Genomic DNA, 15,930 nt, shown 5'->3' with positions numbered 1-15,930 from the left:
ACTTTCTTCTACCCTTTGACCTCGGCTTGTTTCTCGTTATTCTGTTTTCTGGTTCCCCTTACTCGGCTTTTCTCCTGACTATTCTGTGTGTGCTTAGCCCGGCCACTCTAAGGTCCGGTACTGCACACTTTCTGTGTGTGTGTCTGTGTGTTAGCGTGTTGGGTTCCCCGAATCGTGACAAATACACTGCCCACCCCATTTAATACACTACAGGAAGGTTTCCCCAAGCCCCTCTTCCCCTACCTTAAGCCGTCTTCCAGTCCAGCCCTGCATGATCTTCTTTGCTCAAGCTTGCCACATGCTCCTCTGGCACTGTGAGCAGCAGGGAAGAGGGAGTGGCTGGTCTGCTTTGCACGCAGCCAGCCACTCTGGGCACTGTATCGCCACTGCGCAGTGGCCGGATATGAATCCATACCCTATATGCGCATATCCAGCGGCTGGCACACAGCCCAAAGTGGCCCCAGGGCAGGTGGCCTACTGGGAAAGTTCCCGGTATGCTGGTATTCCAGGCCAGTCCAGCCCTGGACCGCAAAAATACTCATTGTGGGCTGCATGTCTGACATGCTTGCTGTACAGAGTGTTAGATAGAAAGTAGATTTATAATCATTATGGCATAAGTGAGCATTAAAAGGACACTAGTGTATGCATTATAACCATTTCATCTCATAGAATTAAGTGGGACAGCACCGTGAGACCCCAGACACTATAGGTACTTCAATTTGTTAAAGCAGTTACAGTGTTCTTTCATGTGGGCTTTTTGTCATATACTTAATGGTAGTTTCTTGAAATTTTTGATACTGGATTTGGTTGGCTAATCTAATGTACTAATGTAAGGATTCCTTATTTGGTAAAACTGTTTGCTCATCAGGCCACTCCACAAAAAGAAAGACTAATTTACCTAGAAATATTGTAATATTGTAATATTGTAATATTGTAATTACTCATTTTAGTGTGGTGTAGGGGTATCATTTTTCTAGATACTGCAGATTATTAATATATTTATACGAAGAGATCTACTAGAAAACATACCAAATACACTAAAACTAGGTGTAAGGTATAGTCAAGGTAATTGCAATATTTTCATGTCGTCCAGAAGAGTTAGCCAAAATCATTGAATTAATGGACATGTATGAAAACAGTGGAGATCCACATAGGCGTACCCCTCACAATTACACACACTGTACCCCTCACAATCACACACACTGCACCATTCACAATTACACCACACTGTATCTTTCACAATTACACACACACACATACTGTACCCCTCGCAATCACACACACTGCACCCCTTACACGCTGCACCGCTCACAATCACACACACTGCACCACTCACAATTACACACACACACTGCACCTATGTACATTTGTATACATATATGTGTGTGTATGTATGTATGTATGTATGTATATGTATGTGTGTGTATGTGTACATAAAAATACATATACACGCAACGTGTGTGTTTGTGCTTTAGGGTGCACACCCTAATGCAACAGGCTGCGCACGCCTATGGAGATCCACTGTGGGTGCACCACATCTATGCCAAATATCTGTGGTTGATAACATTTGTTTTTTCCTTTGGGACAGTGGTTCCCAACACAGTCCTCAAGTACCCCATATCAGTCCATGATGTAGGGATTACCCTGTTGTGTCTGAAGTGTGTTTATTTTTTTTCTAAAAACACCTTACATACAACTGGGTAATCCCTAAATTCTAGACAGGGGGTACATGAGGACTGTGTTGGGAACCACTGTTTGGGAGATTCCTAAAGAGCTGCAACATTTGTGATTATGGAGAATAGTGGGCAAATGGAACAATGAACACAAGAATAAAGCAAAAGCTAAGGGTATCTAATAATAATAGTTAATATTCTTTTAGACAAAGCCACACATTTGAAAATAGGGCAAGACAGTGTATCACAAGTAGAATATCTGGCTCTTCTATCAATTTAAATAAAAAAATATATTTATTTGGTCAGTTACTAATTAAGACATATTTGGGATTGTATACTTTTGCTATTGTTTAACAGGCAGAAGGGATACGCCTTTATTAATTGTGAGTGGCCCAAAAAAATGTTTTGAGGCCTTCTCTGGGTCTAATATAACAAAGATAATAACTTTTAAACTAACACCAAGTGTGTATTTAATACAGCATATCACTCCTTTCCCTTTTCCCCAAAACACCAGACAATTAACTCAAAACAAACAGTAGTGGAGGGAAGCTCCAAATAATGACACACGCCTCCACCAAAGCGTACACTTAAACACATACAGTATACACTGTACACGAAGGCACTACAGGAAGGCGGGTTTAATTGTTCTTAATTTCTAAAGATTCTATTGTGTCAACTATTGTAGAATTTATGTCCAACTAGGGTTTTCAATCAATGGAAATATAAACATAGGTGTTCATATGTTATGCCAAATACAAGGTGTGCAGTATCTTTAATCACTCCTTAAAACACTTAAGGACATACTAAGGAGTGATTAAAGACACAGCACACCTTCTGTATGGCATATAATATAAACACTTTTGTTTATATTGTCAATGGTTGAAAAGCCTAGATGAACACAAATAGTATTTGGTATATAGTATTGTAGTGTATGTATTGATAGGTGCTGCTACTATAGATTTTTATTTTTATTTTTTAAATAATTCTTTAATTTGGCAGGTGATTTATAACAAAACAGCATTTTCATTGTATAACATGTGATAAGCATAATCAAGATTTGCAAAAAAAAATGATGTCTAGTGTGTTCACCTATTTTTTCTTAATAAAATAACTAATGGTAAATTAGTGATGCCCAGGAACAAGGGGTAGGTAGTCAAAGTATTAAGCATCTATGCAGTGAGACTATGTGTCTATGGCGTTAGTGTATCTCCTAGGTGGTATGTAGGCCTCTAACCTATGAGGCAACTGGGCGGGGAGGGGGATTGTAGGCTTATAACAACCTGTGATATTATGAGCATTGAAAGCTGTCTCTACTGGGTGGGTTTATGTTGCTGTAGCAGCACCTAATTGTACACCGTGAGGCGGTTGTGTGTAGAACATTAGTAAGTAGGTACAGTTGTCCATACACAAATAACAAAACTAAAATAAATAACGTTATAAAAGTAGAAAGTTGAACTTAAACAGTTGGTCAGCAAGATTTAAGTCAGAGAGTTTAGTTCTCGCCCCGGCACAAAGGGGGAGATCGCTGAGATGTCCCATTGATGGTTGGTACTCATCGATGGAGTTGCCTCAGATATGCCCAGTGCCTGGAGAAAGGCCAGACCCTCTGTGGGGTTTGTTGTTCGCAGGATCTTCCCTTCTTGAGTTCCTGTGATGGATCTTGGGTAAGTCCAGCAGTCAGCAAGTCCTGCACTTTGTAGAGCTTAGATAATGAGTTTCATTGACTTTCTCCACAGTAATATGGGCCTGCTGTGGTCGTGGAAAAAAGGTGATGTTGTTTGATTCAAATTGAAGAGGGGTTTCCCTTTTAGCGTCATGAGGAGCCTTTGTTTATCTGCGACGGATTGACAGCACAGGATTATGTCTCTAGGAGCTGTGGTGGGCACTTGCGAGGAGTTTGTGATGCGATATGCCCTGTCAAAGGCAAATAGTTTGGCGGTTTTCGCAGGCAGGATGGTTGCGACTAGGCGCCTTATGAAGTGGGGAATTTCTTCCGGAGGGAGCGAGTCTGCTACCCCACGGATTTTAATGTAACATTATTTTCCCCTGTCATCCAACTGGTCCACTCGGGTGGATAGGGAGGTGTGCAGTGCTCGTAGTTGCTGGACTGATTCATTCAGAGTAGTCATCCCTTGTTTAAAATCCAGTATGTCCTCCTCAGTACCTTGTACCCTGTCAGCCAGTGCTTGCACTTCTGTCTTTACCAGATTCAATTCTGCTGAGCACATGTTTTGAAAGTGCGTAAGTAAGTTGTGTATGTCTTGTTTTGTACATGGAGCCGTTCCATTTGCTGTGGCTGGGACTTTGGCTATTACTATTCCCACCGCGGACGGTGTAGGAGCAGTATCAGGCTGTGTAGTGGCCATACCTCTAGTGCGCATGAGGGCCCGCCAGCATCTGGCCGATATCTTTCCCATCCTTAGAGGGAGCCGGATAGCTGTTTTCTGTGGGCAAGTTACCTTTGGTGTCCAGAAAGCCCCAGTATGCCGCACCCAGTTCCTGCTGGACTCCCACGCGGTAGGCCGGGCTTCCCCGCCGTCGATTTTTGCCACTCACAGAAAAAATGAATGGCATCTGCCAACTCAGAACCGCTTTCCCCTTATGATGGTGGTATTTCTTCGTCGGGAGATATCTTGGTTCCAAAGATATAGTCACTTTTTCGGTGGTGCGGTCGGAGCTCTTGGAAATGGCGTCTAGCTCGGTGTGCTTCTTGGCTCCGCCCCTTGATTATTATTTTTTTTTAAATAAGTAAGCGCCATTGACACTTGAATTTTTTTCTGTTTTATAGGTTTTTATATTGCCTTTGGATGTTTGCATCCACTGTGGAGCACACATGCAGTAGATGTACTAATTATAACATTGTCTTATGACATTTGCATTCCATTGTAGAATGCATATCTATTAAATGTGCTATTGAGGTTTGGACTTATTAGTTGTAAAAAAATAAAAAAAATAAAAAAAAACAGCTGCACTGTTTTATAGTGCTTTTTAAAATGTGAGTTTGTTGCATTATGGTATTATGAAGGCATTACATTTGTTACACAGCTTCATGCTATGAGTCCTTGGTATTCCCTATATCAGTGATGGCAAACCAATGGCACGTGTGCCACAAGTGGCACGCCGGGCGCTTTCTGTGGGCACGCGGCCATAGGTTCGCCATTAATGCAGAGTAGGCAGCTGCCTGCCCGAAACGACAGGCGCCTACTCTGCTTCCGGGTCGGGAGGCAGGTGAGGGATCTGTTTTTTTTTTTAAACGTTTAACCCCCCCCACCCCACACACAAAGCACCCCTACACCCCAGCAGTACCCCTAACCCCCACACACACAGCACCCCTACCCCCCAGCAGTACCCCTACCCCCCCCACACACAGCAACGTTTAACCCCCATCCCCACACACACAGCACCCCTACCCCACACACACACAGCACCCCTACCCCCAGCTGTACCCCTACCCCCCCACACACACTCACCCCTACCCCCCAGCAGTACCCCTACCCCCCACACACAGTACCCCTACCCCCCCACACAGTACCCCTACACCCACACACAGCACCCCTACCCCACACACAGCACCCCTACCCCCCACACACAGTACCCCCACCCCCCCACACATCATCCCTACCCCCACACAGTACCCCTACCCCCCACACACAGTACCCATACCCCCACACACAGTACCCCTACCCCCCACACACAGCACCCCTCCCCCCCACACAGAACACCTCCCCCCCCACACACAGCACCCCTCTCCCCCACACACAGCACCCCTCCCCCCCACACACAGCACCCCTCCCCCCACACACAGCACCCCTCCTCTCCCCAGCACCCCTCCCCTCCCCCACACCCAGCACCCCTCCCCCACACCCAGCACCCCTCCCCTACCCCCCACACACATCACCTCTACCCCCCCACACAGCATCCCTACCCCCACACACTGCACCCCTACCCCCCCACACAGCACAGCACCCCTACCTCCCCACACACCACAGCACCCCTCTCACACAGCACCCCTCATACACACACACATACAGCACCCCTCACACACACACAGTACCCTTAGTCCAGCCCAGCACAGCACCCCTCATACACACACACACACAGCACAGCACCCCTCATACACACACACAGCACAGCACCCCTCATACACACACACACACACAGCACAGCACCCCTCATACACACACACACACACAGCACAGCACCCCTCATACACACACGCACAGCACCCCTCATACACACACACACAGCGCACCCCTCATACACACACACACACACACACACAGCGCACCCCTCACACACACACACAGCACCCCTCACACACACACACAGCACCCCTCACACACACACAGCACCCCTCACACACAAACACACATACAGCACCCCTCATACACAAACACACATACAGCACCCGTCACACACACACCACCCCTCACACACACACACACACACACACAGCACCCCTCATACACTTACACAGCACTCCTCATACACACACACAGCACCCCTCACACACACACAGCAACCCACACACCCCCACACACAGCACCCCCCACACACACAGCACCCCCCCACACACACACACACAGCACCCCCCCACACACACACACAGCACCCCCCTCACACACACACAGCACCCCCCTCACACACACAGCACGCCCCTCACACACACAGCACCCCTCACACACACAGCACCCCTCACACACAGCACCTCACACAAACACATACACTACACCCCTCAATGCAGTATGTGTGTGTATTCAGTAGTCTGTGTGTGTATTCAGCAGTCTGTGTGTGCGTGTATTCAGCAGTCTGTGTGTGCGTGTATTCAGCAGTGTGTGTGCGTGTATTCAGCAGTGTGTGTGTGTGTATTCAGCAGTGTGTGTGTGTGTGTGTATTCGGCAGTGTGTGTGTGTATTCAGCAGTGTGTGTGTGTGTACTCAGCAGTCTGTGTGTGTACTCAACAGTCTGTCTGTGTGTGTACTCAGCAGTCTGTCTGTGTGTGTACTCAGCAGTCTGTCTGTGTGTGTATTCAGCAGACTGTGTGTTTGTATTCAGCAGTCTGTGTGTGGGTGTGTGTGTGTGTATGTTTTGCATTTGTTGGAAATACTAATAAATATAAGTTTAATTTTATCTATTTATATCATTATTTAAAATCTGTATCATTGAACTCTGTCGTTGTGTTCTTTTAAAACAAAAGTTGTTAATTAGTTCGGACAACAGTACGAGTTGTTTTTTCTAAACTTAAACCTCAATATTCAGGTTTAATTGCCGTGTTGGCACTTTAAGGAAAAAAATTTGGCATGTATTGCGGTTTGGGCACTCGGGCTGAAAAAGTTTCGCCATCACTGCCCTATATCATTTAAAGCCACACAGCTGAAGCTGTGTTTCGGTATTTCTGTGCCTCTATCAATCTAGGCAAATGTACATTACTTACTATAATTGCCTATCTGTAAGTACTTAAGTGTGCACTTTAGTGGAGAAGTGTGTCATCACTATTTGGAGCAGTTGCGGAACTAATGTAGAAAGGGACCTTGTGCAAGAAAGTTTTTTGGGCTCCTGTCTAGTGCAAGAGTGGCCAAAAGGAAGATCCCCATTTGTATATACTTTGGCCATTGGAATGTAGTAGTGCACTTGTGTGTATTGTTTGCATTTGAATGCTGGTGTGTTTGTATGTAGTATTGACTTTTCTAATGCAGGTGTGCTTTTGTGTGTAGTGTTGATGTTGGTGATGAATTGGTGTGTGTATATAGTTTTAGTGTTTTAATACAGGGGTGTGTTTGTATGTAATATTTGTGTTTGATGCAAGGGTGTGCTTGGATGTAATGTTGACTTTTAAAAGTGAATGTACATTTGTGTGTAGTATTGGTGTTTGAGTGAAGGGAATGTGTTTGTTTATCATTTTGGAGTTTGAATGCAGGCATGTATTTGTATGTAATGTTTGTGTTAGACTGCAGGAGTGTGCTTGCATGTTTTGTTGCTGTTTGATTGCTTGGATGTATGTACATACAAACATACATACTTACACAGATATACATACACATTAACACAGATACACACATATAAACACACTGACACATACACACACATAGATACACACACCGACACGTGCGCACACGACACATGCGCTCACTGACACACAGATACATACATTGACACACATATGCAGACACACACCTTGACACATGCACAGAGCCTGACATACAGTATGCATACCCTGACATACATGCACACATACATGTCATAAGTTTTATATTTGCAGCTACCTTGCTTGGGACCCTGATACTGGCTGAGATTAATGGGAGTGTGAGTTCTGGAGCAGCTCTGTCTTCTTGCTCCCCACCATGCTAAGTACATGGACCTCGCAATTGGATCCCCCGGTGCATCCACATCGGTTGCACTAGCGGTAGTTCCACCACTGCATCACAGTGATCCTGTCTGTGTGGGATAGTTATGGGTATCACCTTTTTGCGCCCAGCTCTGTGCTTTATCTCTGTATTTTATCCAGCGCTGCTTTTTGTATGGGTATCTCTGTAGTACCAATCCCTGTGTATTTAATATTTATCTGTGTTGTGCTCAGCTTTGTGTATTGTATTGCTATCTCCTACTTGCACTTGGTTCTTTGTATTGGGTGGGTATCTTTGTATGGTACCTGGCTCTGTGCATGATATGGGAGTCTCTGTGTTGCACTCTGTTCTGTTTATCACATAGGTATCTCTGTATTGTTCTTGGATTTGAGAATTGTATGGATATCACTATATTATAACTATCTCTGAGTATTGCATGGGTAACTCTGCACTGGAAAGGGACTGCCATTCGGTGTTGAGTGCAGAAAGTTAAGGGGACAAATGCCACAGATCAGAAGATGGTGGCTACAGATGTAAAGGGCAGTCCAAATTTGGGGTCAGGAGTCTTTCATTCCACCGTCTTAAAACTTCACCGGTCAACAAAGCTTCGTGCTTTTTTTTTTTTTTCTCACTTCTCTTGCTATTCTCTTTTTTCCATATTTTCATTATGCCTTATGTTTGTGGATTTAATACTGTCCATTTACATTTTGAGTATTGAAGCCATTTTGTTTATCATACCTTATACAGACTGTAAAAATAATACACTCTCTGATTATTTATAATTATTTATTAATGATCTGCTTGAGATAAATTGTTGATATTGTATGCTGCTAGGTTTTTATTTCTCATTTGTAACGAAGCTGTTTGCATTCGGTTGTTGTATTTATATGTACACTCTGCAAATGTTGCCTGTCTCCTATTTTCCAATGTTAAATTAGATTATTTGATTTGTTAAATATCATATTGCATTTTTATTAAGCAAGTGACACACAAATGTTAAGCCATACTACTTGATCCGTCGTCCGTGAATTCAAAACGCATTAGTGCTAAGTGGTGCTGCAAATAGCACTGTTCCTCTCAATATATCTTTTGCGGTCACAGATTTGCGTAACTGCAAATCATTACAGAAATGGCGTTTTCCAAGCTTTGTAGCCAAGTGGGAGCACTGCAGAAAATGTATTTTATCAGCAGTGGCTTTCATACTATAAAGGCAGGATATTATAAAAACAAATAACTTTTTAATTATGATGTTCGATGTGCACAGTTAGTTTAGCATTCTGCGTGACTGTGCAAGAAATATCAGTTTGATTAACCTGATTATCTTTCTTGCAACAGAAATGCTATATTATAGGAGTAAAACAATAAAACCTAGAATACTTATAGAAATGGAAAAATAGAAAGGGGCTATAATTCTTGCTTGTCTGAAATAATTGTGTCATGAAAAACTAAAAAATAATATAAAACGTCAGATGTAACTGTAAGATTTTATTTTCTCAATTTATGCTTGGGGCTTTGAGCATTGAATGGGACTGTGGGTATCTCAAGATACATATTGTGATTTGAAAAAAAACTGGGAAGCTTCTAGTGGCGCTATATGTGCCGAACGTGATTATCATTGACAAATGTCTAAAATATTTACTTATATTTGGAAGATGATATTTACACTTGAATTGGGGCAATTTGAGTCTGATGAAAAACAAGACAGATTTGAACACAAAGCCAGGGCCGGATTAAGAGCACACTGGGCCTGGTGCTGACAATTATGATGGGCCTAATTACGGAATCTTATCGACCAAAAACACTAAAACAGTCATACCTCCCAAGCGTCCTGTATCTGATGGAGATGGTGCTGGAGGGAAACTCATAGGATGCAGCTATGAGAAAACACATACTCTATGCTAATCTCTCTCTAATTTATGCTTTCATCTTTCAAGTAAATCCATAACCCCTAACAGCCGTGTCCAGTGAAGCAGGAAGTCAATGGGTGGGGTAAAAGGGTGGGCCACTGGTGCTACCAGACCTGCCAAAAGGGGAGAACATGACCAGGCCTGCTAAAAGGGGAGAACACGTGACCAGACCTGCCAAACGGGGAGAACATGCCCAAAAAGGGGGCATGTCTGTCCAAAGAATTTGAAGGACAGCCTGGCATGAATGCATGTCAGGTTGCCCGCCAATCCTGCAGGCTGTCCAACTAAGGGCATACTATGCAGGTAGCACCCTGAGCTTGACATAAATGCGTCTAATGATGCGCTCACTCCATGCTTTCTAAGGACTGTCCCCTAGCACTCGCTGGTCCACTTGTCTCCTTACCTTCTTACTAGCAGGCAGAAGTTCCTGGTATATAGTCTGAGAAAGAGAAAATATGTATGTAGTAAGTGTAAAAAAAAGGGGACATGCCACAGTGTTAGAGAGACCAACGTCTGCATTACCTAAACTAATTGTATTGTCAGCCAGTCCACACAAGTTTTGTTCCCATACATCCCTCTTAAGCTTCCAAACTTAAAGGGACACTATAGTCACCAGAAAAACTACAGCTTATTGTATTTGTTCTGGTAATTAGAATCATTCCATTCAGGCCTTTTGCAGTAAACACTGACTTTTCAGAGAAAATAACTCCACTGGCCGCTCCTTAGATGGCTGCTAGAGGTTCTTCCTGGGGCAGTACTGCCTAGTGTGCAGCACTGCCATTCAGTGTCTCCACCCTCTGCATGCAGACACTGAACTTTCCTCATAGAGATGCATTGATTCAATTTATATTTATGAGGAGATGCTGATTGGCCAGGGCTATGTTGCACTTGTGCTGGCTCTGCCCCTGATCTGCCTAGTTGACAGTCTCAGCCAATCCTATGGGGAAGTATTGTAATTTTCTCAGACCACCACTTTTGATAATGTCAGCAGACAGTCAGTTCAGAGGCAGAGCCAGCAGCTGCAGACTTGAATACAAGTTATATTTACTATACTTAGGGAGGCAAGAAGGGGCCAGGGTGGTGGTTTTAACATAATAGGGTCAGAAATACATGATTGTGTTCCTGACCCAATAGTGCTCCTTTAAGCAAGAGTATGTGAAGAGTAGTTAGGGTTGCCAATTTCTTGGAAAAAAAATACCAGCCTTAATCATTTGTATAATCACAAGGAGTGACATCAGAGAAAATTCTGTAAAATCACCAACAAACTACTCACAGTTTGATTCTGCTGTATAGATGGATTGCTCACAGTGTCTCAGTCTCGCAAGTCACCCAGTGTCTCAGTGTCCCTATGTATCACAGTGTCAGTGTCCCCATGTTGCCCAGTGTTCCAATGTCTCAGTGTGTCCCCATGTCACTAGGATACTGGGGACACAGTGAGACATGGGGACACTGAGATACCCGGGGACACTGAGAGACATGGGGACACTGGGAGACATGGGGACACTGAGACATTTAGGGAAACTGGGAGAAATGGGGACACTGAAACATTTGGGGACACTAAGACACTAGGGACACAGAGACATGGGAACACAGACACTGGGAGACTAGGGGACACTGGGAGACTAGGGGACACTGGGGACACTGGGAGACATGGGAACAGTTGTGGACATAGACATGGGGACACTGGGACATATAGGGACACTGGGAGACATGGGGACACTAGGCACACTGTGACACTAGGAACACAGACACTGGGAGACATGGGGACACTGAAACATTTGGGGACACTAAGACACTAGGGACACAGAGACTGGGAGACTAGGGGACACTGGGAGACTAGGGGACACTGGCTGGGCGACTAGGGGACACTGGCTGGGAGACTAGGGGACACTGGCTGGGAGACAGACACTTGGGGACACTGGGAGACATGGGGTCAGTTGTGGACATAGACATGGGGACACTGGGACATATAGGGACACTGGGAGACATGGGGACACTAGGCACACTGTGACACTAGGAACACAGACACTGGGAGACATGGGGACACTGAAACATTTGGGGACACTAAGACACTAGGGACACAGAGACTGGGAGACTAGGGGACACTGGCTGGGAGACTAGGGGACACAGACACTAGGGGACACTGGCTGGGAGACAGACACTTGGGGACACTGGGAGACATGGGGTCAGTTGTGGACATAGACATGGGGACACTGGGACATATAGGGACACTGGGACACATGGGGACATTAGGCACACTGAGAGACATGGGACACAGACACTGGGAGACTTGGAGACACTGAGACACTAGCGACACTGGATGGGGGACATGGGGATACTGGGAGAAATTGGGACATAGTGTCACCATGTCCCAATGTCTCGGTGTCTCCCAATGTCCCTATGTCTCACAGCGTCCCCATGTGTCTCAGCATCCCCATGTGTCCCAGTGCCCCCTAGTGTCTCAGTGTCCCCATGTTTTCCAGTGTCCCCTAGTGTCTCAGTGTTTCCAGGTCTCCCATTGTCTGTGTCCCCATGTGTCCTAGTGTCTCAGTTTCCTCTAGTGTCTGTGTCCCCTAGTGCCTCAGTGTCCCTATATGTCCCCTAGTGTCTCAGTGTCCCCTAGTGTCTCAGGGTCCACATGTGTCCCATTGTGTCTCAGTGTCCCCATGTGTCCCTTCTGCCTTTCCAATCATCCCTCACTTCCCTGAGCTGCAGTCTGTCTCTGCAGGCTGGGAGCTGCTGTCTGGACTCTCTGTGCTGTGTAGCTGCTCCCCCATGGATCAGTGAGTAGAGAGTGTATCAGGCAAATTAAATCCAAACTGTTTGAAATTCATAAACTTCATTTCCCTATATATTGGAGTAGATAACGATGTGTGAATATATTAATAAACTATTTGCATTCTTAAAAATTCTGTGTAATTGAACAATGGCCACATATCCTTATTTTCTGCTCACTTAAAAAGGAATCTGTTAAATTAAAAAAAAATCTTTAATTCTCATACAATGTTAAAACAAAATACATTTTAAAAAATCATCATTGGGTCGTAGAAGATAAATGTAGCAACATAATTAGCCGAAACAACTCAGCCTATAGCAATAATAGTATCATATTATAGAACCAGGGAAGATACATAAAGGTTTCATTCGTTTTCAGATATGTACTGTTGACCATTTTTAGGCTAGATGGGAATCTATCATGGTATAGGCAGCCATTTTGTGAAAATCATACGCTCTAATGTAAATTTTTAAAATAGTTTTTATTCACATTAATCTGTTTGTTTTTTAATTGCAGCTTTATTTAACCATTGTGATATTGTAAATCTCTGCAGAATATGTTGCCATTAAACTTATGATAATAATAACCAGGCTTATATTATTAGCAGTTATATAGCGCCTACATATTCCTTAACACTTTACAATTATAGGAAGAGGATATTTAGAGGAGAACAAGACCCTGCTTAAACGAGCTTGCAATCTATGCAGATTTACGGTAGGAGGATATAGATTATTAGATGTCTTGTCCTATGATATTTACTGGTTAGATAGTCTGACCAGGATTCTAACCTGGGTTTCCCAGTTCTCAAGCCATGATATTATTAATGCTTTACCAACCAATACAGAGCTAAGTATCACTGAACATTTGTGGGAAGATGAATCTTAGAGAAATACAGGCTGTTCCACTTGAAAAATGAAGTTATATCTTAACCCCTTAAGGACCAAACTTCTGGAATAAAAGGGAATCATGACATGCCACACATGTCATGTGTCCTTAAGGGGTTAAAGGATCACTATAGGGGCAGGAACACAAACATGTATTCTGGACTCTATAGTGAAAACACACCATTTAGGTGGCTTACCCCCCCCCCCCCCTTTACCCTCTCAGAATGGGTTAAAACTCACCTTATTTTCATCTCTCCACGGGTCCGCCGGCACTCACTCCGCCCCCTTGGTAAAATCATCAAAATTGCAGATTTCTTGCCAATCCAATGCTTTCCCATGCGGAAAGCATAGGATTGGCTAAAATTGGCAAGGGGACGGGGCCAAACGCCGTTTTGACCAATCAGCACCTCCTCATAGACATGCATTGAATCAATGCATCTCTATGAGGAAAATTCAGCGTTTCCATGCAGTTGTTCTGGTGACTGTAGTGCCCCTTTAACATATCCAGTTCAAAACTTGTAAGACAGTAATAGTAATATATTAAGCTTCTACTTTTTTAATATCATATTAACGTTTCAGTTCCAAATCAGACTCTGTCACGATTCTTGTTAAAGTCTGATTTGGGACTGAAATGTCCCAAATCAGATTGAATGTCAATCTCCCTTTGTATCTGCAACACACAGCTTCAGTAAAGGAGCAGAACACCTAAAAAAGTAAGCCCTGTGAGCACTCACTTAATTTTATTTATTCTTCTGGCTGGATTTTAGCACCCAGGGTAAATGTTTTGCAGGGAGACTTTGAGGGCCTTGCTCAGGCGTTATATATACCAGACACAATTCATATATATATATATATATATATATATATCTCAAACACACACACACATATATATATATATATGAATTGTGTTTGATGTTGGTTTGTTCACTAATTTAAATCCTTCCATGTTATGTATGCGACTGAAGAGTCAGCTCATCAAATCTTTCCTGTATAAAAATTGCATATTATAATAAAATATTTCCTGTCATTTTCTAAATCAGAACAGATTAAAACAAATATCATTGTGTACCTTTGCAAAGCAATGTCAATAAATCACAATTAAAGTACGGCAAATTGCTCCTATAAATCTAGGTCATGAGCACAGACGAAACAATGCCACTTCCAGTCTAACCCATCGTCTCTGTAATTCAGCTAAAATGCTATTTTCACTGAGGCAGAAAAGGATTATAATGTAAAACGAGCCATCTGTCTCATTAGGAACCATTGAAAAGTTGTATTGCATAGCACCAATCTTTTTTGTTCATATAGCACATTATTATGGACTTTATGTATTTGAATGTTCGGCACTTTGTACGTGCATTGTCTGTGTAAACTGTAATACAGACAGTAGTATGCAATATTCTCTTCTTCGACACACACAGTAGGCCAAGGCATTGAATATAAAAGCTTAAATCTGTAAGCCGGAACACTTTACTAAAGCTCCCAGGGTAAGTAAGGCACTAGTTCAGAGACAGAAAGATAATCCTGTATGCCTTCATCATGACTGTAAACACAGAGACGAAAAGCCTGGCAAAACGTGAACCACACTTTAACCAAGGATGCATTAGTAGATTGTCCATCAATGCAGTTCTTCATGTTTGATCCTTACTTTAAAATACACAGAGAAGACAAAAATCTACAGTTTATTAATCTTTTGGAGAACAAGGGCCCAGAGGAAACGAGGCCATACTTTACCAATGTGGAGACAGCTCCTGTTTCCACTTCGAGCGAGGAGATATACGGTTAGTTTCCGTGTCGGCAAAAATCATAAAGCTGAACATGAAGACGAAAACAGCAAAGATGTTCTCCGGCTATTCAAGGTAAAAAAAATTATATTATTTTTAGGGCGTTTTATTTTTCCTTAGTGATTTAAGTATAGACCAAGGGATTGTATAAAAATGTGTATTTTTTCAGTTTTATTCTCAGTTGACGATTCTGTCCTTTAACGCGAAATACTGAGTAAGTGATTTATTATTTATAAATAGTCAAACATTCTGGTGCATTTTTTTATTAGACAAATGCCACTTTTTCTTCACATCGTCTAAGTGTAACTTTATTGTTTGTTTGTTTTTTATTTGTTTTGTTTTTTTCTCTGACTACAGTTTCATCCTGTGTTGTAGTGGTTCTTCAAATTGTCACATTGTCATAGATATTTGCAATCTGAAAGAAGCATCTAATGCGAGTGTTTTGTCGGGGTATTTTGTTGTTTTATAATATTTAGAAACTGAAATGTCAGCCTTCTGTTCACTAGGAATAATTCAATTTAACTCAATATCTTTGAGAGCACTTATTTATTGAATGCCACTT

The 15,930-nt window shown here is 43.0% G+C and overlaps 1 protein-coding gene across 1 annotated transcript in view; it reads left to right on the top strand.

Moving 5' to 3' along the window:
• Nucleotides 1–14,971: 14,971 nt before the first annotated feature.
• RGS20 (regulator of G protein signaling 20) overlaps nt 14,972–15,930 on the top strand; it is a 140,503-nt gene continuing 139,544 nt past the window's right edge. Inside the window, exon 1 of the mRNA XM_063450426.1 lies at nt 14,972–15,443. Within this exon, the coding sequence (XP_063306496.1) occupies nt 15,321–15,443 (123 nt within the window). The 5' untranslated portion in view covers nt 14,972–15,320. The remainder of the gene's footprint in view (nt 15,444–15,930) is intronic.

The sequence above is a fragment of the Pelobates fuscus genome, chromosome 4 (assembly GCF_036172605.1).
Source record: "Pelobates fuscus isolate aPelFus1 chromosome 4, aPelFus1.pri, whole genome shotgun sequence".
In the NCBI taxonomy this organism is placed as follows: Eukaryota; Metazoa; Chordata; class Amphibia; order Anura; family Pelobatidae; genus Pelobates; species Pelobates fuscus.
Note: the sequence above shows the minus strand (reverse complement) of the source record. Positions and strands in the feature narration are given on the sequence as shown.